The sequence below is a fragment of the Hyperolius riggenbachi genome, chromosome 2, assembly GCF_040937935.1.
Source record: "Hyperolius riggenbachi isolate aHypRig1 chromosome 2, aHypRig1.pri, whole genome shotgun sequence".
In the NCBI taxonomy this organism is placed as follows: domain Eukaryota; kingdom Metazoa; phylum Chordata; class Amphibia; order Anura; family Hyperoliidae; genus Hyperolius; species Hyperolius riggenbachi.
Window position 1 is genome coordinate 353,815,775 of NC_090647.1, and position 27,998 is coordinate 353,843,772.

The window sequence follows — 27,998 nt, forward strand, 5'->3', positions numbered from 1 at the left end:
TTGTTGCATTGTGGGAAACAATAGCTGTTTACAACTGCCAAAAAAACAAGCAGCATTTCCTTCCAGTGACACCACTTGCCAGCAGTAAAAATGTCACCATGTGATAAATGTCAGAATGTAAATCAGGGAGAGGAAATATTTTACAATAGGCAACACTGAATAAATCATTTATACATAATTATTGTAAAAATGAAGCAATTTTTTTCATTGGAGTTTCTCTTTAAGGAGTACCTGAATTCAATTCAGGGCCGTTTTACACTGATTGCACTGTGCTACATGTTATGCAGTAGACACCTGGCAGACAATGGACAGGATGAGCAGATTCATGCCTGGGTGTTTTGTTTTTATTCTTTTACATGTCTATTGTAGTTCTGTCTGCTGCATTAGAGTTACTATAAGATGGTGGCTTACATTACATGACACCAACCACACAAGAGGATGCAGTTCTGGGAGCATAGTCTGCTGTTGCATAGCTGGGATTTGGTGGCAGCACATAATCAGATGAAGTGCCACAGAAGATGGTGATTCAAATTTATGAAAGTGTAACAACAGGTAAAAAAAAACTTATTGTTGAACCCCTCCCTGCTGCATCTTAATAGCATCTCATATCTCAAGAGCTAGGCCTCAAAAGAAGTCAAAGTAACATAAGATATCTGCATCCAAAGTTTACTTCTTAAAGGGACTTGCGTATTAAATAATTAAAGAAAAAAAATAGATTCTCTCTCTGTTCCTATAAATGTTCCTCATTTATTTCGCTTGGCAGCAGTCAAGTGTGTGTACAGAGCTTTAGATTTGTTACATTTTAAAGAAGTAAATTTGATCTGCCAAAAACTGTTCCTGAATTATATTTAAATACAAAACACCTTCTCATTTCAATTTGCCAGTGTGTAACTAGATGTATCTTCTTATAAGCTGGAGAAGTTATTGACATTGAAGTTCTAGGGAAAATGTTATCTCCAGTTCAAAGATGCCTTATGTTTGATGCACATGCCAAAGTAAATAAGTCGTACCCAGCCCGGAGGGAAAACTTGAGATATCTGGTGAAGAATGAGCAAAGACAAATAAGAGTTAAGTAAATAAGAGAGCATGTTATTCTGACATGAATTATTTCATACAACTCTCCATACATTACTGTGCTGATTCAGTTACTCTACATCAGGGGTGTCGAACTCAATCAGAGAAGGGGCCGAAATCTAAAACCCAGCCTAAATCGCGGGCCGAATGGTTTACTGAACAGTCATAAACTGACAATGTTAACCAGAAATGTGAATTTAAAATGAGTGGAACAATCTTTTTCCTTAACAGGGCTGTCAAACCAACTCACATGCTATCAAGCAAAACAGTAATATTGGTATCAAGCAAAACAGTAATATTGGAATGTACCTGAAATGCTCATTGCTATGCTCGCACTGTAGGCCAGGAACTGGCAGTTTCTGCTGTGTATTTGTTATGCCCGCACTGTAGGCCAGGAACTGGCAGCTTCTGCTGTGTATTTGTTATGCCCGCACTGTAGGCCAGGAACTGGCAGTTTCTGCTGTGTATTTGTTATGCTCGCACTGTAGGCCAGGAACTGGCAGTTTCTGCTGTGTATTTGTTATGCCCGCACTGTAGGCCAGGAACTGGCAGCTTCTGCTGTGTATTTGTTATCAGGGCCGGTCCTGGACTTTCTGCTGCCTGAGGCAAAGATCGTAAAGGCGCCCCCCCCCCCCCCCCCAATATTTCTACAAAACATGAGCGGCGGCAGCCGGCGGCAGCCAGCCAGCCTTATCATCATTATCGACACGTCGGCGGCGCTCGCTGCTCAGTGACTGACCGTGACAATCAGCCGCAGCCAGGGCAGCAGAGCGGGCGGCAGCCGCCGCCATCAAATCAGCAGGCTTAGGCACTAGGCAGCGTCACCAGCATGCAGCCTTGGAGGAGACAGGAGAGGCCGCAGAGCTCAGAGTCATCGGACTCGGAGGCCGGCGGCAACAGTGCAGTTTCTAGGCTAAAATGCACCCAGGGCGAGGGTGTAAAAATTGCGCCCCCCCCCCCGGTATAGGTAACCAGCTATAGGTCCCCCCAGAGTATAGGTGGCCAGGCATGGGTGAGCCAGTAAAGTTGCCCCCAGTATAGGTTAGCCAGGTAGTTGCCTCCAGTATAGGTAGCCAGTATAGTTGCCCCCAGTATGTTAGATAGGCAGGCACCCCCCCCCCCCCCGGTATAAGTTAGATAAGTAGGTGCCCCCAGTACAGGTTAGCTAGGTAGGTGCCTCCAATATAGGTAGCCAGTATAGTTGCCCCCAGCATAGGTTAGATAGGTAGGTACCCCCAGTATAGGTTAGTTAGGTAGGTGCCCCCAGTATAGGTAGCCAGTATAGTTGCCACCTGTATAGGCTAGCTAGGTAGGTAGGTGCCCCCAATACAGGTTAGATAAGTGCCCCCAGTATAGGTTAGATAGGTAGCTTCCCCCCAGTATAGGTTAGATTAGGTCGCTGCCCTTCAGTATAGGTTAGATTAGGTAGGTGCCCCCAGTACAGGTTAGATTAGGTAGGTGCCCCCAGTATAGATTAGATAGGTAGCTGCCCCCAGCATAGGTTAGACAGGTAGCTGCCCCCCAGCATAGGTTAGACAGGTAGCTGCCCCCCAGCATAGGTTAGATAGGTAGCTGCCCCCCAGCATAGGTTAGATAGGTAGCTGCCCCCCAGTACAGGTTAGATTAGGTAGGTGCCCCCCAGTATAGGATAGATAGGTAGCTGCCCCCAGTACAGGTTAGATTAGGTAGGTGCCCCCCAGTATAGGATAGATAGGTAGCTGCCCCCAGTATAGGTTAGATAGGTAGCTGCCCCCCAGTATAGGTTAGATAGGTAGCTGCCCCCCAGTACAGGTTAGATTAGGTAGGTGCCCCCCAGTATAGGATAGATAGGTAGCTGCCCCCAGTACAGGTTAGATTAGGTAGGTGCCCCCCAGTATAGGATAGATAGGTAGCTGCCCCCAGTATAGGTTAGATAGGTAGGTGCCCCCCAGTGTAGGTTAGATAGGTAGGTGCCCCCCAGTGTAGGTTAGATAGGTAGCTGCCCCCCAGTATAGGATAGATAGGTAGCTGCCCCCCAGTATAGGTTAGATAGGTAGCTGCCCCCCAGTATAGGTTAGATAGGTAGCTGCCCCCCAGTATAGGTTAGATAGGTAGCTGCCCCCCAGTATAGGTTAGATAGGTAGCTGCCCCCCAGTATAGGTTAGATTAGGTAGGTGCCCCCCAGTATAGGATAGATAGGTAGCTGCCCCTAGTACAGGTTAGATTAGGTAGGTGCCCCCCAGTATAGGATAGATAGGTAGCTGCCCCCAAAACAGGTTAGATTAGGTAGGTGCCCCCCAGTATAGGATAGATAGGTAGCTGCCCCCCAGTATAGGTTAGATAGGTAGCTGCCCCCCAGTATAGGATAGATAGGTAGCTGGCCCCCAGTATAGGTTAGATTAGGTAGGTGCCCCCCAGTATAGGATAGATAGGTAGCTGGCCCCCAGTACAGGTTAGATTAGGTAGGTGCCCCCCAGTATAGGATAGATAGGTAGCTGCCCCCCCAGTATAGGTTAGATTAGGTAGGTGCCCCCCAGTATAGGATAGATAGGTAGCTGCCCCAGTACAGGTTAGATTAGATAGGTGCCCCCCAGTATAGGATAGATAGGTAGCTGCCCCCAAAACAGGTTAGATTAGGTAGGTGCCCCCCAGTATAGGATAGATAGGTAGCTTGCCCAGGTAGGTGCCCCCTCATAATGGCGGAGGGGGGAGCCGGAGCCGCGGTGAGGGCAGCCCGACCTCTCCCTCCCTCTCCCCGGGCCGCCCTCCATGCTCCCCCCTCGGACTTTAGGCAGCAGAGTTAGCGCGCAGGGAAGCGCTGCTGTACACAGTCACAGCCTGTTACTCACCTCCCTGGATCCGATCGCCGCTCCCGCCCTGCTGGTCTCCTCTCTGCCTAGCCGGCTGATACACACGCGGCTGCTTCCTGTGTAAACAGGAAGCAGCCGCGTGTGTAATGTATCAGCGGCTACATTGCAGAGAGGAGACCAGCAGGGCGGGAGCGGCGATCGGATCCAGGGAGGTGAGTAACAGGCTGTGACTGTGTACAGCAGCGCTTCCCTGTGCGCTAACTCTGCTGCCTAAAGTTCGAGGGGGGAGCATGGAGGGCGGCCCGGGGAGAGGGAGGGAGAGGTCGGGCTGCCCTCACCGCGGCTCTGGCTCCCCCCCCCCCCCCGCTCAGTCACAGCCATTCATCTGGTGCCGCCCCTCCACTTCCTGCCGCCTGAGGAACCCGCCTCACCCCGCCTCATGGGCGGGCCGGCCCTGTTTGTTATGCCCGCACTGTAGGCCAGGAACTGGCAGTTTCTGCTGTGTATTTGTTATGCCCGCACTGTAGGCCAGGAACTGGCAGTTTCTGCTGTGTATTTGTTATACCCGCACTGTAGGCCAGGAACTGGCAGTTTCTGCTGTGTATTTGTTATGCCCGCACTGTAGGCCAGGAACTGGCAGTTTCTGCTGTGTATTTGTTATGCCCGCACTGTAGGCCAGGAACTGGCAGTTTCTGCTGTGTATTTGTTATGCCCGCACTGTAGGCCAGGAACTGGCAGTTTCTGTTGTGTATTTTTTATGCCCACACTGTAGGCCAGGAACTGGCAGCTTCTGCGGTGTATTTGTTATACCCGCACTGTAGGCCAGAAACTGACAGCTTCTGCTGTGTGTTTTTTATGCCCGCACACTCACTCTCCCCTCTGCTCTGCCACCCGCACAACCACCTGTGGAGCAGACATTCTTTCCTTCTACCTCACCCGCACAACCACATCGGATGCCGGACTATAGGTCACGCCTCCTGAATCTCGCGTGACTGGTTATCTATGCGCATGCGAGAGATCACAAGCCACCGTGCGTCATCCTGATGGAACGCAGCGGCGTGCAGTGATGACAGCGCGGTGCGGGCCAAATTGCGTGGCGGCGCTGTGCACTCGTGACAGCGTGGGGCGGGCCAAATTGCGTGGCGGCGATGTGTAGGCAGGACAGCGTGGTGCGGGCCACATTGCAAGGCCTCGCGGGCCGGATTTGGCCCACGGGCCTTGTGTTTGACACCTGTGCTCTACATCATTCCAAATGTAAAATTTGCTCTGGAAACAAACTACCATATTGTCAACTCTTTTGCTTTAGTAACATCTTACCATATCCACATTCAGGACTTTTCATCAGCCTTTCCTCATGAGTTTTCTCTTATAAGTGTTTTGGCAATATTCTACCCTTAGGCTGCTTTCACAGTGGGACGTTACAGGCGCATGTTAGAGCAGCCTGTAACGCAGCCCAACTCACAGTAATGAAAAATCAATGGGCTGTTCACAGTGCCCACGTTGCGTTACAGTGTAATGCTGCACGTTCAATGAAGGCGCAGCATGCTGTGTGTTATAGGTGGTTTTAGCTGCGACTGTTTGCACATGCTCAGTAAGGGTAGAGTCCACTATTGTTCCTAGCAACATGGCTAATTAATATTCACTGCACTGTAGTGTTGTCCAGATTATGAACAATTTGGATCTTTGGATCTTTTTTGTGAGTTGAATCATCCGGATCATCACAATGAAGGATTCGGTTCACAGTGGATGTCTGGAAGAAACAGCAACTGCAGCTTCTGTGCACAAGCACAATCTTCCTGCTGCATCTCTCCCTTCCCCATTAGCACCCTCAATCTGCCTTCATTCTCCTGCACCTCTCACTCTGCTGCACCCCTGCATCCTGCTTCCCTAGTAAAATGATTCAAAGATTCGGTTCAAAGATCCGGATCTTTTCAATGATCCGATTCAAATCATCCGAATCATTGAAAAGATCCGGACTTCGCAGGATAGCACCAAGAGCCTCATAACGCCGCTCAATCTGACGTCCAACTTCAACACCACCATTCGTTGCGTTAGGGGCACGTTATGCGACCTTAACGTCCCCTAAAACGCAACGTCTTGGTGTGAAAGAGGCCTAAAGTGATATGAAACTCTTAATTTTGCTAGAAAACCGTAAACACAGGAAAAAATGAATATAAAACATAAAAAGACTGGTCTAATGTCACTTGAAGTCATGTTTACACCTCATTGAAGTTAACTGATTTAATTGCCGTTTTGTAAGACGGTTTGACTTGTAATTAAAGGAATTCTATGAAAGTTGTACTATTTTCTGGCACCAGCATGAATCAATATGGCAAAAACAGTATGAATGGTTGCAGCATATGTTTTTACTGTGCAGTGCTGGTTTTTTTTAATCTACCTTCCTGACGCCGTCCCCTTAAGAAACTGACGGCGACGGATCATGGGCGAGTTAATTATTTGAGGTGATTCCTCTTTTTTAGTGAGGCAGTGAAATCACCAGAGCGCGTTATACAGCGCGTGTCCCTCCGAACTAATAAGTTGCTATGAGGAGCTCTCGCTCTTAATCCTTGTTGTGAAAGGAACTTCTGTGTGCCGCTGCTTCATTGGTTAAGCAACGGCAAACGAATGAGCTGGAAGTGGGCGCGTTATTGCTCCGAATGGAGCAGAATGAAGCAGCGGGCCAGCGGCACACAGAAGTTCCTTTCACAACAAGGATTAAGAGCGAGAGCTCCTCATAGCAACTTATTAGTTCGGAGGGACACGCGCTGTATAACGCGCTCTGGTGATTTCACTGGCTCACTAAAAAAGAGGAATCACCTCAAATAATGAACTCGCCCATGCTCCATCGCCGTCAGCTTCTTAAGGGGACGGCGTCAGGAAGGTAGATTAAAAAAAAAACTGCACTGCACAGTAAAAACATATGCTGCAACCATTCATACTGTTTTTGCCATATTGATTCATGCTGGTGCCAGAAAATAGTACAACTTTCATAGAATTCCTTTAAGTAATTCCTGCGCCAACTGCCAAGAAAACAGGTAACGTTTTCTGCCTTCCCCCGGATATCGCAGAAGGTTTTCTACATTATTTACACAGCTTAGTACACTTCAACACAATCTGATAATTTTGGCTGGCAACACCATTCTTAACAATTAGTTACTAGGTAAAATTGAGGTTTGAAAGAATAACCCTTCCAGTAACTTGGAAACCAGTAATATGTTTTTTCCTATTAGTTTTATGCTGTGTTAAATGCTTTATACCATAGATGAACTTAGAGTTTTCTTACATTTTAAAGCCCATCTCTTTAGTCAAACATATAATCTGACCCAAGACGTGTTCTAGCTATGGGCCCAGCTTGATCACATCCTCTTCTATTCTGGGAAGACACCACTGCAGGCTTAAATACAGTTTATGTACAGCCAATCTCTCTGTACCATATGTCTTAACCTTTAAGTCTGCATTAGCCCAACCCTTATAATGAGTCCAGGGGCATAACAATAGACCATGCAAGGGATGTAGCTGCAGGGGGGCCCAGAAGCCATGGGGGGCCCAAGGGTGGAGAAGTTTATTTTCTCTGTTATGAGAGATTGACAACTAAGGACACGGAGAGAAAAAAACACATTCTGCTCTCTACACAATTGTTCTAATGACTGCATCTGCTCAGCCACTGATAAGGAATCATACAAAGTTTTGCAGACAAAGAGTTGTAGACAGTCCCTATTCAGTGTTTAGCATGGTCTTGTATACAACGCCAAGCCCCCAACCTCTCTATCCCTCCCCAAGTGTTGTATACTGTAGTGATGCTGGAGAAGTCTGTAGAGCCAGTTTTGCTCCATCAGAGATGGGCAGAGTGAGTGTAATAAGCTGAGGCTGGGAGCACATTCGTCTGTCGATTTCCTGTATGGGTTTTCTGCACACCATGTGTGTCTGAACGTGTGAAAACTGAATGGGGAAAACACAAAGTGTGCACTGGCCAATTAAATAACATTGGTTCTCGGTTTACCTATGTGATTTCTAGTTATGCCCCTCAATGAGTCACAGTATTCCTAAATGTATTACCTTGCCATTTCAGCTACAGTATATACCCCTTACTATGTACTGTAGGAGTGTATATTATCTAGCTTGAGATTTGTATGTGTAGATATTTTGTATCACTATAATTTTTATTAAAGTGATTTTATAAAGTGATTTTCTCCTGTAGGACTCAAAGTGCATAAGACCAGTAACTGGTTGAATGGTAAATTGTGGTACACAAAAGGATGAAGTACTACAAAAGATGCTGACATGATTAATAATCATGATTTCTCACATATCTATGTGCCAAGTACAACATCCTGGCAGTTCTGATTCCTTATCACATAACTGGCCACCCTGTAACATACATCTGTAAACATCTGATCTCACTTATCACCTATTTATGCCTGTATTTTACATTTGCTTTATATACTGTAAAAACTTCTACGCACCTTACGATTTTTCTGACGATTTAACCGACAACTGGCGATTGACAAAAAAAAAGTTTACACAATCTCACAATGTGAGTACAGGTGTACAATCATGTAAAAGTCGCTTAGCGATAACGTTAACAACCATCATGGCTCATAGATCATAGGATCTTTAAGAACCCTAACGACTCCTGCACAAAGTACCGCAATTGTTTGAAGACTTGTCACGTCTATTGTGTAACATCATGCATACCCGCCGGCTGGAAGATGGATCAGGAAGTGCTTGTCGTCATGGAGACGTAGCTGGATCCATCTTCCTGCATCGCGAGGTGAGTACTTAGATTTTGAGTTTGAAAAAACAGATGATGTCTTGTTCTGAAAATGTCAGCCCATTGTTTCAAGATTGAGCCAAGTTTAGTGGTTTTCTTACCTCTATTTGTATATGTTACAGAATGTATACCTGCCACAGTATGAAAGTGCCCGAACCAGGGAAGAATGTTGTAAGTGATTCAGGAAAACAGCAGTGGGGATTTGAACATTTCTAATGAGTTCTAAAACCAGACATTATCTTGTCACTACATGTGCCGCTGCTTTTGGCATTTTCTCATAGCTGAATATTTATAACCTGCTTCAGTTCTAATCCAATGAACCTGTACATGTTTTTATACCTAGGAGGATTGGAGAACATAATGAAGAAGTGCAGCGTCTTTATGAAGAGATGGAGCAGCAAATGCGAGAGGAGATAAAGAAAGCCACTCATGAGGTAACTGTTTCTTAAATTGTGGCCCAAGACCAAGAACATTTTGTGATAGTTTTTTTGCTGTAATAAGATGCAGACCAATGGCAGTATTTGGCAACACCACACGTGTCCCGTTTGACATACAGTGACATTACCTGGCAGCATAAGACTTGTCTCTGTCTCAGATGCAACCCCATAGGTGGCTGTCTGTTCACCTCCTGTGCTGAGTGATAGCAAGGGTCTGGCTGCTGAATTGGAGCAGCTGACAGGTGGTGAATTCATCGCCTTTAGCTGCTCATGGAAAAGAGGTCTTTAACTGTCCTATTGACTTCAGCAGCCAATATTTCTGGAATCTGTGGTTACTATGGAAGGCAGCTTTTATTGATTAACTTCTTTTCTCCATCATATACTCAATGTATAATACCAGGGTTTGTGGCAAGGTTATACTTAAATTACCCTGGTGTTTAATATTTTGCATACTGTTTATAGCATTTGAGTTCTTTGAAGTTTGAAGTCATATTATTTTTTTCTTAATTCAGACTGTCCACTTTGATGAGCTGCAGATCTCTCATATGTTTTTGAGAATAAACAAATACAAAGATTATTTTGCATATACCACCTCATATTATTAACATCTGCCAAAAAGTCTAATAAGTTATTCATGTTTTTTTTTTTTTTTTTTTTTTGGGGCCAGCGTGATGCAAGAAGCAGTATCCATAATCAAGAGATGAAAAATGTGATTGAGATGAAGAACAGAGAAGTGCAGCAACTAGTATCTGTTCAAGAAGATGTAAGATATTTGTTTAGAATAAAGGCATAGTATGATTTACCAGCATTGCTAATGCAAATGGAATCCAATGAGCAAATAAATATTCATCAAAACAGTAAACAAAAGGGGGATGCTAGGAGTTCAATAGAAAAGTGAGCAGAAAACTAAATCTCTAAATAATTTCCATCATTATTCAGATGTTGTGTTGTCCTGAGAACATCCAGGTAAATATAATAAAGCAATGTTGTGAATATTCTTTGACATACTGCCAATAGCCTTCTCCATCCTTCTTGCAAAATAGTTTTCTTCTCTGCCCAAAATGTGCACCTCACCATTCTCCTTAGATTCTCCTTTCTCCTTAAAGCATACTGTAGGTAGATAACGCCTGCAAGGCTCTGTGGTGTACTTATGCCTCAAAGAGAGTGGACACTCTTTGTAGGTTCTGAGGTACACATTTTGGACAGAGAAGAGAACTAGTTTACAAGAAGGGTGAAAGAGGTCATCTATGTCAAAACACAAAAAAATCCGCCAAGAAAGCAAATTAACACCCTTGACATTCATCATGCAACTTTATGTACAACATGCACTATTCAAATCAACATATTGAGAGTTAGTTATCTAGCCTTTTGGCTGGAGTAAGTGAGGTATCCATCTAGGTTTACTTTTTTAAACAACCCAAAGTGCAGATTGGTGAGGTATCCATCTATGTTAGGACCTTTTCACACAGCCCACAGTGTAGAGTTTTGCACTACCTCTCACCACCACTACTGCCCAGGGATCTCATATACCATATATATATATATATATGTGTCTGGAGTGTAACATTAGCCTTCACTAAGGTGGGGAGGCCTGGGGCTTTGGGGCCCTGGTCCTCTTCCCATCCATTTCTCAGAGTATTTGCATAGCGGCGCTATGTGTCTATATTTAGCTGATCCTGCTACGTCGAGCATATCCTATATCTCCCGATAGCCTGATCCACTCGCTCTGTGCTGCATACAGGGCTTACACCTATGCGACATCAAGAGTCGTGTATGCATAGTTACATAGTTATTTGGGTTTAAAAAGGACATACGTCCATCGAGTTCAACCAGAGAACAAAGTACAACGCCAGCCTGCTCCCTCACATATCCTTGTTGATCCAGAGGAAGGCAAAAAACCTTACAAGGCATGGTCCAATTAGCCCCAAAAGGGAAAAAATTTCTTCCCGACTCCAGATGGCAATCAGATAAAATCCCTGGATCAACACCACTGGGCATTACCTAGTAATTGTAGCCATGGATGTCTTTCAATGCAAGGAAAGCATCTAAGCCCCCTTTAAATGCAGGTATAGAATTTGCCATAACTACTTCCTATGACAATTCCACATCTTAATCACTCTTACTGTAAAGAACCCTTTCCTAAATAAATGGCTAAAACGTTTTTCCTCCATGCGCAGATCATGTCCTCTAGTCCTTTGAGAAGACCTAGGAACAAAAAGCTCATCCACCAAGCTTTTATATTGCCCTCTGATGTATTTATACATGTTAATTAGATCCCCTCTAAGGTGTATTTTCTCTAGAATAAATAAACCCAGTTTATCTAACCTTTCTTGGTAAGTGAAACCTTCCATCCCTCGTATTAATTTTGTTGCTTGTCTCTGCACCTGCTCCAAAACTGCAATATCTTTCCTGTAATGTGGTGCCCAGAACTGAATTCCATATTCCAGATGTGGCCTTACTAGAGAGTTAAACAGGGACAATATTATGCTAGCATCTCGAGTTTTTATTTCCCTTTTAATGCATCCCAAAATTGTATTAGATTTAGCTGCAGCGGCTTGGCATTGAATACGATTATCTAACTTGTTATCAATGAGTACTCCTAAATCCTTCTCCAAGTTTGATGTCCCCAACTGTATCCCATTTATTTTTTATGGTGCTAGATCATTGGTACGTCCAAAATGCATGACTTTACATTTTTCAAAAATGAATTTCATCTGCCATGTATGTGCCCATATAGCCATCCTATCCAGATCCTGTTGCAATATGTCATTATCCTCCTGAGAGTTGATGATTCTGCACAATTTTCTATCATCTACAAAAATAGCAACATTGCTTTCTACTGCATCTACTAGTTCATTAATAAATAAATTGAAGAGCACTGGACCCAGTACAGACCCCTGTGGGACCCCACTGACAGTCTCCCATTTTGAGTACGATCCATTGACCACAACTCTTTGTTTTCTGTCCATTAGCTAGTTCCCTATCCATGCACACAGACTCTTCCCCAGTCCTTGCATCCTCAACTTTTGCACCAGACTTTTGTGGGGAACAGTGTTGAAGGCCTTAGCAAAGTCCAAGTATATCACATCTACAGCATTCCCACTATCCACATTATCATTCACTACCTCGTAAAAGCTGAGCATGTTAGTCAAACAAGACCTGTCTTTAGTAAACCCATGCTGATGCTGAGAAATAAGATTATTTTCTACTATGAAGTCATGTATAGTATCTCTTAGTAATCCCTCAAATAGTTTGCATACAACTGATGTTAAGCTTACAGGTCTGTAATTTCCTGGATCTGATTTTTTGCCCTTCTTAAATAATGGGAAAACGTGGGCTGTACGCCAATCTATTGAGAGCGAGTGGTTATGGCTGCTGGGAGCAAGAGGAGATGTGAGGCTGGATCAAGTAAATATAGATACAGCTCCACTGCACTCTGCTGGGTGGTGGTGGGGATTTTGTAGGATCGGTGTGTTTGGGGCGCGAGGCATGCAGGGAGGACAGAAGTGTCCCTCGTTATGCCCCTGGTCTGTATGAATTTTGATGTGATAGATTGGCAACACCCATTTACTTTTAATTGAATGGGGCCACATCACTGCTGATAGGCAGAGGAGCTTATCAGACACCTCCTGGCATGATGATCTGTCCAGTAATAAAGGGGTTTATGGTGCTATCTGATCATTCCAATAATGGAGTGATCAGATAAGCATACTCTGGCTAATAAGTACAGCAGTCTTTCAGCAGCAAATATTTTATCCATTTGCCAGGAGAAGCTGGATTTATATTTTTTTCTGCCCCTACACCAACTTTGTTGGATCTCCCCATTCTTGTGTAGCCACCTCTTCCATGTGTAGCATCCATATACATCAGTCCCCAGCAGCTGCCCACGGCCAGGGCCTATGTGGCCTTTCCAGGAATTATTATTATTTAGTATTTACATAGTGCAAACATCTTCCACAGGGCTGTACATAGTATATTGTCTTGTCACTTAACTGTCCCTCAGAGGGGTTCACAATCTTTTCTGATCATTTCGGGTGGCTTTTTTTTGAATGAGCACTGAATAGACACAGTCTTTGGTTTCTGGCCATACTAATTTTTGTTTTCTTAATGGAGAAGGAAAAGTATGAGCAGTACCATCCTCCAGAAACTTCCTTCGGAATCCCCAAAGGAAAAGCAGAAATCAGGAAACAGGAATCTGAGGGGTGGATCACCATAGATCAACTATGTTTGGAGACTCCTGTACATATTTGCTCAAAATGGTCAAGGATGATCACTTTGGCCATGGAAAAACCCTATATTGTACATACTGAGGGTGACATGCCAATATTATAAAATAGAGCTAAAATCAGTAATGGAAGTCAACTGCTTTATTAACCAAGGCAGTATTTCTAAGATGCTTTCATTATATACTGTATAAGTACATTAACTGTTTAAAAGTACAATGATCTTTTGATTGACTGTAAGGAATACTTACTTCTCCTCTTGAAGAATGTGATGATGTTTCAGGTTACTCAATGCTCTCCTGTTCTCAATAGTTGGAATATCAGCTTCACAAGCTTCGCAGCACACAACAAGTTACAAAATCAGAAAATGAGAAGCTAAAGCGTACAAACCAAGACTTGGAGCTTCACTTGGAGAAGATAAGAGATCAGCTGTCTGAAGCCCAGGGATGCTTGAGTGAAATGAAGGAAAGAATGATTCAGATTGAAACTGAAAAGTAAGAACATTTTCATGATAAGTGTTTGACCCTACTTTGGCTTCAATTCACTATGATCATGCTGGAGATAATAAGGCAAGCGAAAACTTACCTCCACACAGTAATGCTGGGAATACACGTTTCGTTTTTGCCTTCGTTTTAGCCTTCGATTCGTTCGGTAAACGAATCGAGTGTTAAAAACGTATGTGAAAATAGTCATAATCTCATTATAGTTTCGATTAATAGACCCCAAAAACGAACGACTAGTGTTCGAACATGTTTGATATTATCTCTCTTTATCCATCTAATCGAGCCATTGGTAGGCTTGATGGCTGTTCAGATCGATTATATATTCGTTTATGTTAGTCCGTCCCTGTAAAAAGGGATTTTCGTTTCGTTTCTTTGCAGCCTTCGATCATTGGAAAAACGAAACCATCAGAATCGGAAAAAAAAACGAAACCGTGGGTGGTGATATTAACCGTATGATCGATTATTTCGGGATCGAGAAGGACAAAAGGCACAATCGAAACGAAGGTTTAAACGAAGGCAAAAACGAATCGTGTATTCCCAGCATAAGAGAGTTATCTTATCTCTTCATTCCTTAAGTTACCGCCTCTGTAGTTAATTTACCTCCTTTGTAGTTAATTTACCTTCTGTGTAGTTAATTTACCTCCTCTGTAGTTATTTTCACACGCAGTTAATAAACAGCCTGTCTTTAACTGTGGAGTTATTTTAAGGATTGAAGAGTTCAGTTAACTTAAAGACAGAAGAGTTAACTTTAGGTTTGCCTGAGGTAAAATGTTTCCTGAATACGACATGCCTCATCACCATGGTGACCACTCTGGAAACGTTATTAAAGACAGGAGATAAGCTTAGTGAATTGAGGCCTTTGTGGTCTTAATAAATAGTGATTCACCATTATGCTGGGCTTCAATATAAGGAGTTGGCACTGATAGTTCTTGGCACAAGAAGTTGGGCATGAGAAACAAGTAAAAATACAGCATGTAGCAAATTCACTTGTAAGCAATTGTTATCTTGAATAATTATAATCAAATGGACATGCGCTGTCTATAAAGAAATGATTTAATCATTGATTTTCTTCACATTTACATAAAAAACTTCATAAAAATTCTGTGCTAAAAGTGATTACTCTACACGCAGCAAAAAACTTCACAATCAATCGCTCAGAACACCATGCATACATTAAAAATAACGCATACTTATGTAAACACAGGAACTGCACGCTACAGATTAGTATTCCCCTCTACCCATAATAGGCAAGGCAAAGATTATGAATATTGATTCCAGCAACCCCCTCAAAAAATAGATCGTTATGTAGGATCCTACTTCAAGAAAAAATGCTGGCCAGCCTCTTAATACAAGGAATACTTCCACTTCCTGAAAGTAGATGCGTCCGTTGTTAATGGTTTTATCCAATACAATGCACGCTGACAGTCACATTAATATGCACCTGTTTGTAGCTTGGTTTCAGAGCAGGCTATATCTACTATGGATACCTCTGAATCTTAGGGGCTCCTCTCACGAACTTCCAAGATGTGGAGTTGTGTACTCAGCCCGATACTGCAGGGCCTCTTTCTCCAGTCAGCTCATGGCGTTGCTCGGCGGCCTGCGTCACTTCCTGCTGGCAAGTCCAGTGTGACGCTCGCTCGCTTACCCTGCAAGCCCGGAGCAGTCTCTATGGGTGACGTCACCTTAAAGCAATAGGACCTTAATTCCAGGGATGGTCGTTTCAGCGCTACTGCGGCCAACCAGGTTCCTATACTTCAGAAACAACTTATCTTCAGCTTCTCCTGAAGATAAGTTGTTTCTGAAGTATAGGAACCTGGTTGGCCGCAGTAGCGCTGAAACGACCATCCCTGGAATTAAGGTCCTATTGCTTTAAGGTGACGTCACCCATAGAGACTGCTCCGGGCTTGCAGGGTAAGCGAGCGAGCGTCACACTGGACTTGCCAGCAGGAAGTGACGCAGGCCGCCGAGCAACGCCGTGAGCTGACTGGAGAAAGAGGCCCTGCAGTATCGGGCTGAGTACACAACTCCACATCTTGGAAGTTCGTGAGAGGAGCCCCTAAGATTCAGAGGTATCCATAGTAGATATAGCCTGCTCTGAAACCAAGCTACAAAGAGGTGCATATTAATGTGACTGTCAGCGTGCATTGTATTGGATAAAACCATTAACAACGGACGCATCTACTTTCAGGAAGTGGAAGTATTCCTTGTATTAAGAGGCTGGCCAGCATTTTTTCTTGAAGTAGGATCCTACATAACGATCTATTTTTTGAGGGGGTTGCTGGAATCAATATTCATAATCTTTGCCTTGCCTATTATGGGTAGAGGGGAATACTAATCTGTAGCGTGCAGTTCCTGTGTTTACATAAGTATGCGTTATTTTTAATGTATGCATGGTGTTCTGAGCGATTGATTGTGAAGTTTTTTGCTGCGTGTAGAGTAATCACTTTTAGCACAGAATTTTTATGAAGTTTTTTATGTAAATGTGAAGAAAATCAATGATTAAATCATTTCTTTATAGACAGCGCATGTCCATTTGATTATAATTATTTTTAATTCTCTGAGGGTTCAGGGATCACCCTTTTTTTGGAAACGTGCAGCTCAATAGATATAAGTCCTCCCAGCGCCTACTCTTACTGTTATATTTAATTGTTATCTTGAGCCATGTGCTTAACAGTAATCTTTCCACAAATCCTTACTCATAATCTGACTCTTAAAGCTCAATTTCAGACACAAGTATAAACGCGTAGCTCCACCACCTTGCAGAAAATGGTATTGGCCTTCTCTCTATTTCAGCATAGGAGACAGAGAAAATGTCCAGGCCTTTCGCTGCAGTGGGACGGAGCTATGTCCCAGAGCCTGGCTGATATGGGCTCTGGTGAGGATTATTATACACAAAACATGCAAGGCCATTATAGCTTTGCAGCATTAGTGCTCCTCTTGGGTTTTAGGTACACCACAGGTATGCTTTAATAAGGGAATGTATACACAGATGAAAACCAGCTCTGCAACTGAGTACCCACCCAAGACATCATTTATGCCTGCATAGATGCTATAACATTAAACCCTAAAGATTAACAACATTTTTATTATAAACTTCCTATAAAGATATATAAGTGTGACACAAGAGTTTTGTAATATGCTTATAATAAAGTATTTCCATTTAACCACTTCGCCGACTGGGTACAGTATATCTACACTCCTTTGGACTTCAGTTCCCCGCCAGGATCGTAGATACACGCACCCCCCGCCGCCCGTGCTCCCGCTCGCACGTGCTTCCGCCATCGTGCACGCCACCGCCCGCTCGTCCTGAGATCAATGAATGGGAAAAACCATTCCCGTTTGTTGATCTTTGCCCCCCAGCAATGATCGGCTGCTTCTATGAGAAGCAGCGCGATCATTTTGAAAAAAAAATCAGTTTCCCAGCCTCCCTGAACTTCCGGCAAGCGTACTTCCTACGCTTGCAGGACGCATTTACAAAAAATTACTGTGGCCATCTTGTGGCCAAAAAGTAATACTACACCCAAAAACATTTTTCACATACAAATACATTATTTTCCAATATACAATTAACTCATTAACTCCCACACTCCCCAATTGTTACCAATTTTTTTTTTTGCAATAAAAAAATATATTAAAAAAACATAAATAGTTACCTTAGGGACTGAAATATTTAAATATTTATATCAAGAGGGTATAACACTGTTACTTTATAAATTATGGGCTTGTAATTAGGGATGGATGCAAAACTTAAAAAAATGCACCTTTATTTGCAAATAAAATATTGGCGCCAAACATTGTGATTGGGACATAATTTAAACGGTGTAATAACCGGGATAAATCGGCAAATAAGTTACATGGATTTTAATTACAGTAGCATGCATTATTTAAGAACTATAATGGCCGAAAACTGAAAAGTAATGATTTTTTTTCAAAATGTTTTCCTATTTTCCCATTACAACACATTTACAATAAAATAATTCTTGGCATAATGTCCCACCTAAAGAAAGCCCAATTGGTGGCAAAAAAAAACCAAGATATAGTTCATTTCATTGCGATAAGTAATGATAAAGTTATAGGCGAATGAATGTAAGGAGTGCTGAAAGGTGAAAATTGCTTGGATGCTGAAGGGGTAAAACTCCTCAGTGGTGAAGCGGTTAAATTTACAATCATGTATGGATTTCCAAAGCTGACTGCAAGCTCAAATTCCACTAACTTGCAAGCCCGGAAAAAGGACTGTTTTCGTACCTTCCTGAATGAATAATCATGTACAGAGATCATTTTAAAGATGCCAATTAATGATACAATCCTGCAGATGATTGATCGTCTAATATGATCATTGTGATAGATCTGAGACAATCAGTCATGTCCACTAATGGACGAAAAACTGTTAATTAATTTGATTAGATTGATGGGGGATTGATCTATTTTTGAGATTTGTCCCATAATTCTGAGCAAATTGGTTAGTAGGTTTTCATCCGTTAGTTGGCACGCCTGATCTTCTCTGATCAATTATAACGATTGAATTGGATGATCGATCGTACCTGGGATTTTACTGTATCATTAATGGATGCCCTAACGCCTTTATCCAGCAGCAGCTCATATATGACAGCCTCTATTTATTAGCAACACCATGGACTGGTTGTTTTTGTGCACACACTCAAGGTAAAGCACGCTGAAATAATGTTTGCTAGTAATGCTTTAAATGTATAGTGGTGAAATGAAAAGATTGCTTTTTACTTAACAAAGGTGTAGTGTAATATCTGAGGCAGCTGCGGCGAACAGCACCGCCGCCGCAGCTGCCTCCATGCGGCCATCCGTCTGCTTGGCGTCCAGGACGCCGAGGACGGAACGTTGTTTCAGTCAGGAGCTCGCCTTACCGCGCGGGCGCGCGCACAGACGGGACCTTTATGCGGGGAGGAAGCCAGTCAGCTGACCTACTGGTCGGCTGATGTCAGGGGAGTCCCACGGCGCCCAGGATTGGCTGATGCGGAGGGGCGTGCCAGTGGGATCTCCTCTGCTCCATAAGCCTCCGGGCTTCATTGTTGCCTTGTCTGTTGTCGTGAATACTTGCGTGTGAGCGCGCAGACCTTAGATAGTTCCCTGGTGTTGATGCTACGGATTTCACACCAAGTTTAGGAATTACAGTCTTGCTATTGTTATTGTGTTTAGACTAGTTCCAGGGTGTTGATGCCAAGGATTTCACACCCAGGCTAGGATATTACTTTTGTATAGATCTCCTGTGTACGACTCTGGCTAGCACTCTGACTCTAAATCTGGTTTCTGATCTTGTACTTCTGCCCATCTGTCTACCTGTTGCTGAACCTCTGCCTGATTACCGATTACTCTCCTGTCTCACGATTCTGTACCGATACATACCTTCCTGTTGCTGAACCTCTGCCTGATTTCCGATTACTCTCTCATCTCACGATTTTGTACCAATACGTACCTTCCTGTTGCTGAACCTCTGCCTGATTACTGATTACTCTCTTGTCTCACGATCTTGAACCTATACTTGCCTCTCTGTTGCCAAACCTTGCCTGCCTGACCATTCTACTCACCAGTGGGCCCTCGCCACTGGTGAGGTACTAGTTACACCAGCTCCTCTGGTGGAACAGTTTTTTAAAGTTGCAGTACAGCCTTGTTACCTGCTCTTATAGGGTATCTGTCATTGTAGTATTATTGTGTCTCTTAGCCTACGGTACAGTCTGAGTCACCCGCCCCACGGGTGGTCTCGTGCCTGCAGTATTATCTGACTCACCCGCTCCTCGGGAGATTCAGCCTCTTCGTTATTGTACTCTCCAGCCTGCAGGAGCTTGTACGCTAGTGCACGCATAGGGACAACAGACCGTAAAGTATCATGGAGGCACTCTGCCAACGGGTCGACATGTTAACTGCCACCGTTAATGAACTCATTAAAACGGTGAATGCTCAACAGACTCAGATTGACCAACTAGCTGAGTCAGTTAACCGTCTATTAGACCCTAATACCCGAGCGTCTCCCCCTTCTGTGATCGAGCCGGGGGTATCCCCACCAGAAAAATTCTCAGGGCATCGCTCGGACTTTAGTAATTTCAACCATAGATGCTTGTCCTATTTTGAATTACGTCCCATTTCCTCAGGTACAGAAGCTCAATGGGTTACATTCATTAAGACTCTTTTGTGTGGAGATTACCAGTCATGGGCATATAGTCTCCCTACAGGACATGAAGGCTTGGCCTAGGTAGAGGAGTTCTTTAAAGCCATGGCCGTGATTTATGACGACCCTGATTTGGCAGTGACATCTGAGAGGAAGTTAAAAACCCTCAGACAGCGTCAGAGTTCTGTTGAGATTTATGCGGCAGAGTTCAGGAGATGGGCCGTTTCAGCCAGGTGGGGGCAGTACGCACTCCTGGACTGTTTCTTGTCCGGATTGTCTGACGCAGTATCTGATCTAATGTTGGGCCATCCAGAACCCAAAACTCTGGATGAGGCCATTTCTTTGGCTATCAAGATTGATAGACGAGTTCGTTATCAAAAACAAACTCGGGCTAAGCCCCCAAGAAAGTTCGCTTCATGTACTTTCTCAGCTCCTTCGCCTTTCTCTCCACCATCTGACGAGCCAATGCAAATTGGGCAGGCTAAGCTCTCAGAGGTAGAGAAAAATCGAAGGCGAGTCGAGAAGTTATGCCTATACTGTGCCGACAAAGGGCATATGGTTTCTGCTTGTCCTAAAAAGACGGAAAACGCTATCGCCTAGGAGTAGCTGGAGGTACTACCCTAGGCGATATCGCTATACCTCTAAGTAATAAACGTGTATTGCTCCCTTGTACAATCTCCTGGAAGGGACAGGTTCACACTACTGAAGCTTTTATAGATTCTGGATCTGCAGTTAATGTTATGGCGACAAGCTTCGCCAATCAATTTGGTTTTACATTGCTTCCACTGGGGGAGCAGATTAAAATTACGGCGGTGGATGATTCTCCACTGCCTGTCACCATAACTCAGACCCCTGAATTGGTATGCCAGCTTGGAGCCCTACATAGAGAATTAATGCAGTTCTTGGTCTTAGAGATTTCCACATCCACGGTCATCTTAGGCATGCCTTGGTTAAAGAAGCATTCCCCAGATATTGACTGGCATACCAGACAGCTGATAAGCTGGTCCCCCTTCTATCATGACCACTGTTTGAACCAGGTTCCCATTGCGGTAAATGAGGCCCAAGTGCTAGGAACCAGTGAACAGGATCCAGAACCCTCTGGGGGGCAGGTTGACTTGGATTGGGCGTCAGAGCTGGGGTTTTTTCAACAAGAAGTCTCGGAGGGTAAACCAGAGGGGATTCTTTTTGTTCCTCTCCATTTGAGATTTAAAGTTTTGGAGGCATTTCATGCCCATAAAAATGTGGGTCACCCGGGAGTGGCTGGCACCTTAGATTTATTAAATCGAAGTGTCTGGTGGCCCTCCGTCACTTCTGATTGCAAGGAGTTCGTGGGAAGCTGTGCGGTTTGTGCCAGGAGCAAAACTTCTAGGCGAGCACCTGCCGACACTTTACAGCCTCTTCCCGTGCCAGAGGAGCCTTGGACCCATGTGTCCATGGAGTTTGTGGGCGAACTGCTTCTCTCTGAGGGCAAGACGGTCATTTGGGTGGTGGTCGACCGGTTCAGTAAAATGGCACACTCCATCCCCTTGAACGGACTCCCCTCTGCCCAGGAATTGGCAGAGCTGTTTATCCTCCACATCTTCAGGCTGCATGGGATCCCACAGGATGTGGTGTCAGATAGGGGAGTCCAGTTCACTTCGCGTTTCTGGAAGGCATTTTGTCAGCAATTGGGAATGAAGTTGTCATTTTCGACCGGCTACCACCCACAGACCAATGGTCAGACCGAGAGGGTAAACCAGGCTCTGGAGCAGTTCCTCAGGTGCTATGTGGCTGATGCCCAGACCGATTGGGTCAGATTCTTACCATATGCCGAATTCGCCCACAATAATTTGAGGTCTGCCTCATCAGGATTTTCCCCGTTCCAGGTTGTTACGGGGAGATCACCCAAATTTTCACCCTTGCCAGTGGTAGCTTCGCCTTTCCCTGCTCTAGAAAACTGGTCTGAGACTATGAGAGACGTTTGGAATAAGGTGAAGTAAAATTTGAGAAAGGCTTTTTTGACCCAAAAGAGGCAAGCCGACAAAAGACGGTTGGTGGAATGAAGGTTCACACCAGGAGATTTGGTGTGGATTTCCACACGACACTTGTCCTTAAGGCAGCCCTCTGTAAAACTGGGTCCCAAGTTCATAGGGCCCTATCCCATTTCCAAGAAAATAAATAATGTTACCTACAAAGTGTCACTTCCCCCCAGTTTCAGGGGTGGTAGGACATTCCATGTTTCGCTTTTGAAGCCTGCAGTGTATGTGGATGCCACTCCTCCCCCTCCTGTGGTGGTCAATGGAGAACCGGAATACAAAATAGAAAAAAATTAGATTTCCGGCGAGTACGTAGATCTTTACAGTATCTGGTCCACTGGCGAGGGTATGGTCCGGAAGAGAGGTCCTGGGTACCACTCTCTCGCATGCATGCAGAAGAGCTCAGGAGCGAGTTCCAAAGAATGCACCCTGATAGGCCGGGTGGTGCGTGTTCGGAGCCCACGCCTAGAAGGGGGGGTACTGTAATATCTGAGACAGCTGGGGTGAACAGCACCACCGCCGCAGCTGCCTCCATGCGGCCATCCATCTGCTCGGCGTCCAGGACGCCGAGGACGGAACGTTGTTTCAGTCAGGAGCTCGCCTTACCGCGCGGGCGCGCGTACAGACGGGACCTTTATGCGGGGAGGAAGCCAGTCAGCTGACCTACTGGTTGGCTGACGTCAGGGGAGTCCCATGGCACCCAGGATTGGATGATGCGGCGGGGCGTGCCAGTGGGATCTCCTCTGCTTCATAAGCCTCCGGGCTTCATTGTTGCCTTGTCTGTTGTCGTGAATACTTGCGTGTGAGCATGCAGACCTTAGGTAGTTCCCTGGTGTTGATGCTACGGATTTCACACCAAGTTTAGGAATTACAGTCTTGCTATTGTTATTGTGTTTAGACTAGTTCCAGGGTGTTGATGCCAAGGATTTCACACCCAGGCTAGGATATTACTTTTGTATTGAGCTCCTGTGTACGACTGTGGCTAGCACTCTGACTCTGAATCTGTTTTCTGATCTTGTACTTCTGTCTACCTGTTGCTGAACCTCTGCCTGATTACCGATTACTCTCTTGTCTCACGATTCTGTACCGATACGTACCTTCCTGTTGCTGAACCTCTGCCTGATTACTGATTACTCTCTTGTCTCACGATCTTGAACCTATACTTGCCTCTCTGTTGCCAAACCTTGCCTGCCTGACCATTCTACTCACCAGTGGGCCCTCACCACTGGTGAGGTACTAGTTACACCAGCTCCTCTGGTGGAACAGTTTTTTAAAGTTGCAGTACAGCCTTGTTACCTGCTCTTATAGGGTATCTGTCATTGTAGTATTATTGTGTCTCTTAGCCTACGGTACAGTCTGAGTCACCCGCCCCACGGGTGGTCTCGTGCCTGCAGTATTATCTGACTCATCCGCTCCTCAGGAGATTCAGCCTCTTCGTTATTGTACTCTCCAGCCTGCAGGAGCTTGTACGCTAGTGCACGCATAGGGTACTGATTGTACCTCACCAGCCCCTCTGGTGAGGTCTCGTCAAACTATTAAAAGTTACTGTTGCACCCAAACACTTACACTTTGGTAGGTGTCCAGAGGTTAGTCATACTTGTATTATTGGTGATTCTGCAGATCACTAATAATCAGGTATACGTCTGTATTGTTGGTGATACTGCAGATCATCAATAATCAGATACTCTCTGTGTGCTGACACCGCCGTTACATGTAGTTTCCCTTTAAAGAACAAGCGACACCTATGCTAACCTAGAAATAAAAAACACATATATAAGTAGATAAATACTACTTCTACTTACATAACAGATGTATTGTGCTATCCACATAGTGACTCCTGTGAATTTTATAAAGGAAAAGCAGAAAATCCTATTCTAGGCAGTGGCCATCTTGCTAAGCTAATGCTGACATCATATCCTCCCTGACTCTTGTTTTCCCACCTCCCTTCTCTTGCTCACTGTGTATTCATTAGCTGCCCTCCTCCCAGAGTCTTCAGACACTCCTACTGAGGTGTATACAAACAACTGCGCTGTCTTTTGTTTTATTTACTCATCCAATGACTGAGTCACCTCAGCCTTGCTTGTAAACACAAGTAATCAGAGGGTGTTTCTGATAAGCAGCTAAGCAGGGAAATAAATGGAAGAGGAGGAATATATTATAGATAAAAATAACTCCCAGCATTCAACTCTTTGGCACCGTTTGGCACTAGGGCCAGTGCTCCTAAAGTATGTGATAACTCCAAACCATAACAGCAGAAAAAGTTTTGCAAGTTTTGAATGCAGGATTAGCATCTTTATCACTTAATACACGCAGACGAGTTGCTGTTGAAATTAGATTTTTATGGTGACAATACCGCTTTAAGCTAACACCAACCATTGACAAAAAAGGACTTTGATCCTCACCTGAACTTTAGCATACTTCCCAACTTTTTAAGCTAAGAAAAAGGGGCACTTTTAAGACTAACCCACACTACAGCTAAAGCCATGCCACCTATTGGACATGGGAAAAAATATGCGTGCAGTGGCCTGACACGTTTTCCAACTATCACCTTTGTTTCATCAGAGGCAGTGATCATTGCCAAACTGCCTCTAATGAAACAAGGGCGATCCTTGAAAAATGCGTTAGGCGGCTGCCTGCATTTTATGAGTTTTTCCCTGTCCAATAAATGTTTATTACTTACCTATTGGAGCAAATAGCCTGTGATTTACAAATGTCACTGTCCGGCCGAGGACTTACCTGGAGAGCTTCCATATTGGGTCCATGGACGATGCTTCCACACAGATGGGACAATCAAGGACAGATCAACTGTGGATTATCCACTTATGTACTTGTATGCTGAACTGTCAATATTGGCATGCACAGAAGGCACCGACTGACGTGACTGAGCCAGTTCCCGGGGCTGATAGTGGCTGAACGGCAGACCGTGGGAGGACGGCCAGGGACTCACACGTGCTTATGGGGTTGTAGGAACCCCTGGGGAAGTATCAATTCTTGCAATTATTTCAGCTCTGGTATACTTTAACACAAGGAGCACTTCTTATCTCTTTTACAGTCTCCCACCAAAAATAAAAGTGGCTACAGCAACAAAGAAGGGCAAATCTTTAAAGTAGAAGGAGCGAGAATAAGAAAGTGGCCCTGGTCACAACCCTGAACCCTCCTGGTCTGCCCCCCTCCACCCAATAATTATACCTCTGAATCAATAACTTACATTTTTAGAAGAAAGCTGTTTTGCTGTGAGGCAAAAAGGGGGGAGACACACGAGAGCCCCCGATTGTGTAGTATGTGAAGTGACACAATCTCCAATATTAACATAGTGAATTAATACTCACAAAGGTAGGCTACCACCAAGGTAAACACTGTATTGACAGGTGGGGAGATTAGACCCAACCCTACATGGGCTAAGATGTCGCTCTCCGTAGATGTTTGAAAAACAATGAAAAAGGGGTAACATACCTCCACCAAGGGTGGACTAATAGTGAAAAAGGAAGGTAGTGGTGGACTTACCTCCCCAAAACATAGACTCAGAAAGTCACGATTCAGTGTAAATCAGACTTCCTCAGTCTTCTCCCTCTTCGGTACCGGGTCCATTAACTTCCTCCAGTCGCGGCCAGTGTGTGCAAGTTAAGTGCGCCCTCTACGTATCTCTCCAGCCGGTGCCAGAGAGATACGTAGAGGGCGCACTGTTCTTGCGCAGACTGGCTGCGACTGGTACCGGTACCGAAGAGGGAGAAGACTGAGGAGGGTGGCCTAGGAGTGATCCCTGCACATGGGGCTGGAGGAAGCCCCAGGTATGTATAAAACGTTTATTTTAGCTCAGCTCTGGTACACGGTAAGTACATTTTATTCTATTTTGGCGCCTTTCTACTGTGTTCCTGTGGCATGCACAGTATACATACATATAAGGAATTTTCACTTAAATTCATGCCAAAAATTGCAAGCTCACTTTTGCCAGTTTCAGTGTAAATGGGCACCATATTTGTTAGGCAATATAGTTAATACAAATTGTAGTAAAAGCATGTGCTTCTGTGCATACAATACCCCCACCTCTCCCCATGTTGTGCTATTATGTGCTAGCCAGCATCTTATAATGGGTGTTCCTTCAGGGGTAAACTAACTTCTTATTGGCAACCCTGAATATGATTTAGGCAATTTTACTAGCTAGGATAAACTGACCAAACACAGCTTTTATCATCATTTGGGCAGCCAAATGAAGGGCTATTTAGCTTTCAAAGCAAAACTCACAGTAAACTGTGCTTAGAGGGCAACTTGTTTCCTGATTCAGGTCTGAGGAGAAATACATGAATTCAGGGAACCTTTGCTCCAGAGTCAGGCCCGGATTTACATCATAGGAGCCTATAGGCTCAGATGTCCTGGCACCTTAGACCCTCCATGAACCTATAAACCCCAACCGAACTGCACCTCAAATGTGCTGGCTAGCCCAACTGTCACTTCTCCTTGACTTCCCTTGGCCCTCATAGCTACAGGTGTCCCAGTGTCCCTTAGCATTAGGTAGCCAGAGGTGCCCTCAGTATTAAGCAGCTAGTGGGGAACCCACTAAAATAATTCCTTTTTTTGAATAGCGCCTTTCTCCTGTCGGACTCAAAGCGCTTGCGAGGCAGCCACTAGAGCGCACTCAGTAGGCAGTAGCAGTGTTAGGGAGACTTGCCCAATGAACTCCTTACTGAATAGGTGCTGGCTTACCGAGTCGGAAGAGCCACTAAAAGGAGGTCACATTAGTAGAATGTCAAGAGCAGGGTGAGTAACCTCTTGTTTACGCTCTGCTCAGGACTCTGCATAGGGAAGGAGGGAGGGAGGCAAAAGCGGAGGGGAGTGAGCTGCCTTATCATCATCAGATGCTTGCAGGCATGTGCCTACAGTGCCTTATCGTAATTCTGGCCCTGTCCAGAGTACAGCAATGGATGGTCAGTCTTTCCAGAATGACATGACAAACTAAATACTGGTTTATGATATTATAATAAAAGACACATCTAGAATATACAGTAAGTATACCTGATTCACCATAGCAGCAATGAGCAGCGCCAGCAACCATCCTTAATGTGGGTAAATCCCACCAGCAATATTAACCAAATAAAAAAATCCCCTATGGCACACACAGATTCCTGATGTCACATTGCTGATTTATTGGCTGTGGTTTATTTGCCTTAGGTGATGCCTACAGGGATCACCAGCAATTAGCAGCCGGTTCTAGTTTAGAATTATAGGTATTGACAAGCTGAACAAGTTGATGAAACAGCAGCATCAAAAATATAATAATAATAATAATGCCTGCAATTGTTTTCCTATTTGTAAAAACAAAATAGTAAACAATACCTTTTTCAGCCATTCTCAACGTGTGGTACGCGTACCACAGGGGGTACTTCTGAGGGTTGCAGGGGGTACTCGGGCTTGACATACTTAACCAAGAATAACAAATTTAGAGTTTTAAAAAAATTATAAATCTTATTTAAAGACCACCAAATTAGCATTTTAACTAATTAAAAAGCAACAGTAAAAGCTTGGAAATTGTTAAGAACCAATTATCATGTACTATGATCACATATATATTTGTCAAGGGATACTTGTGATAATGTTTACTATGCTAGGAGGTACTTGGTGAGTACAGGGTTTTAAAAGGGGTACATACCAATAAAATGTTGAGAAACACTAGGATAAAGGACAAGGCCTTTGACCAGACAGTGCTTTATAAATACATTTTGAAAATGAGGCTAGAGGCCATAATCCTAAATACATGTAGTTAAAGCAAGTTATTTACCATGGGTTTCCTTCTGTGTCACTGTGCACGCCAGTCAAAAAGAAAAAAAGGCTCATTTCACAAACTCAAGCTTCTATCCTGCATACGAGGAGCTCAAAGGACAGGGCAATCAGTCACACACAGCAACAATAAAATAACTCCAGCTCAACTCACATGAAGCCAGTGGACACACATATCATCTCCAATAAAACAGAGATTGTTGGTTCCATACATCCATAGACATCAGGGTGAGCCCTAGAGCCATGACAACGAAGGCCCAACAGACAACCTCGGGTAG

The 27,998-nt window shown here is 44.3% G+C and overlaps 1 protein-coding gene and 1 long non-coding RNA gene across 7 annotated transcripts in view; one reads left to right on the plus strand and one right to left on the minus strand.

The window, feature by feature from the left end:
- The window catches only part of LOC137546793 (EF-hand calcium-binding domain-containing protein 4B-like), a 125,037-nt gene that overhangs the window by 41,361 nt on the left and 55,678 nt on the right, over nt 1-27,998 (plus strand). For all 6 annotated transcript variants that reach the window (XM_068269645.1, XM_068269648.1, XM_068269649.1 and 3 more), the window contains exons 6-8: nt 8,978-9,068; nt 9,739-9,834; nt 13,607-13,788. In XM_068269645.1, the coding sequence (XP_068125746.1) occupies nt 8,978-9,068; nt 9,739-9,834; nt 13,607-13,788 (369 nt within the window). The remainder of the gene's footprint in view (nt 1-8,977; nt 9,069-9,738; nt 9,835-13,606; nt 13,789-27,998) is intronic.
- LOC137546796 (uncharacterized) lies at nt 745-27,956 on the minus strand. Its single transcript, XR_011026374.1, has 3 exons — nt 27,875-27,956; nt 13,546-13,743; nt 745-1,037 (listed from the first exon to the last, which is right to left on the minus strand). It is a non-coding gene; the product is annotated as an uncharacterized lncRNA (long non-coding RNA).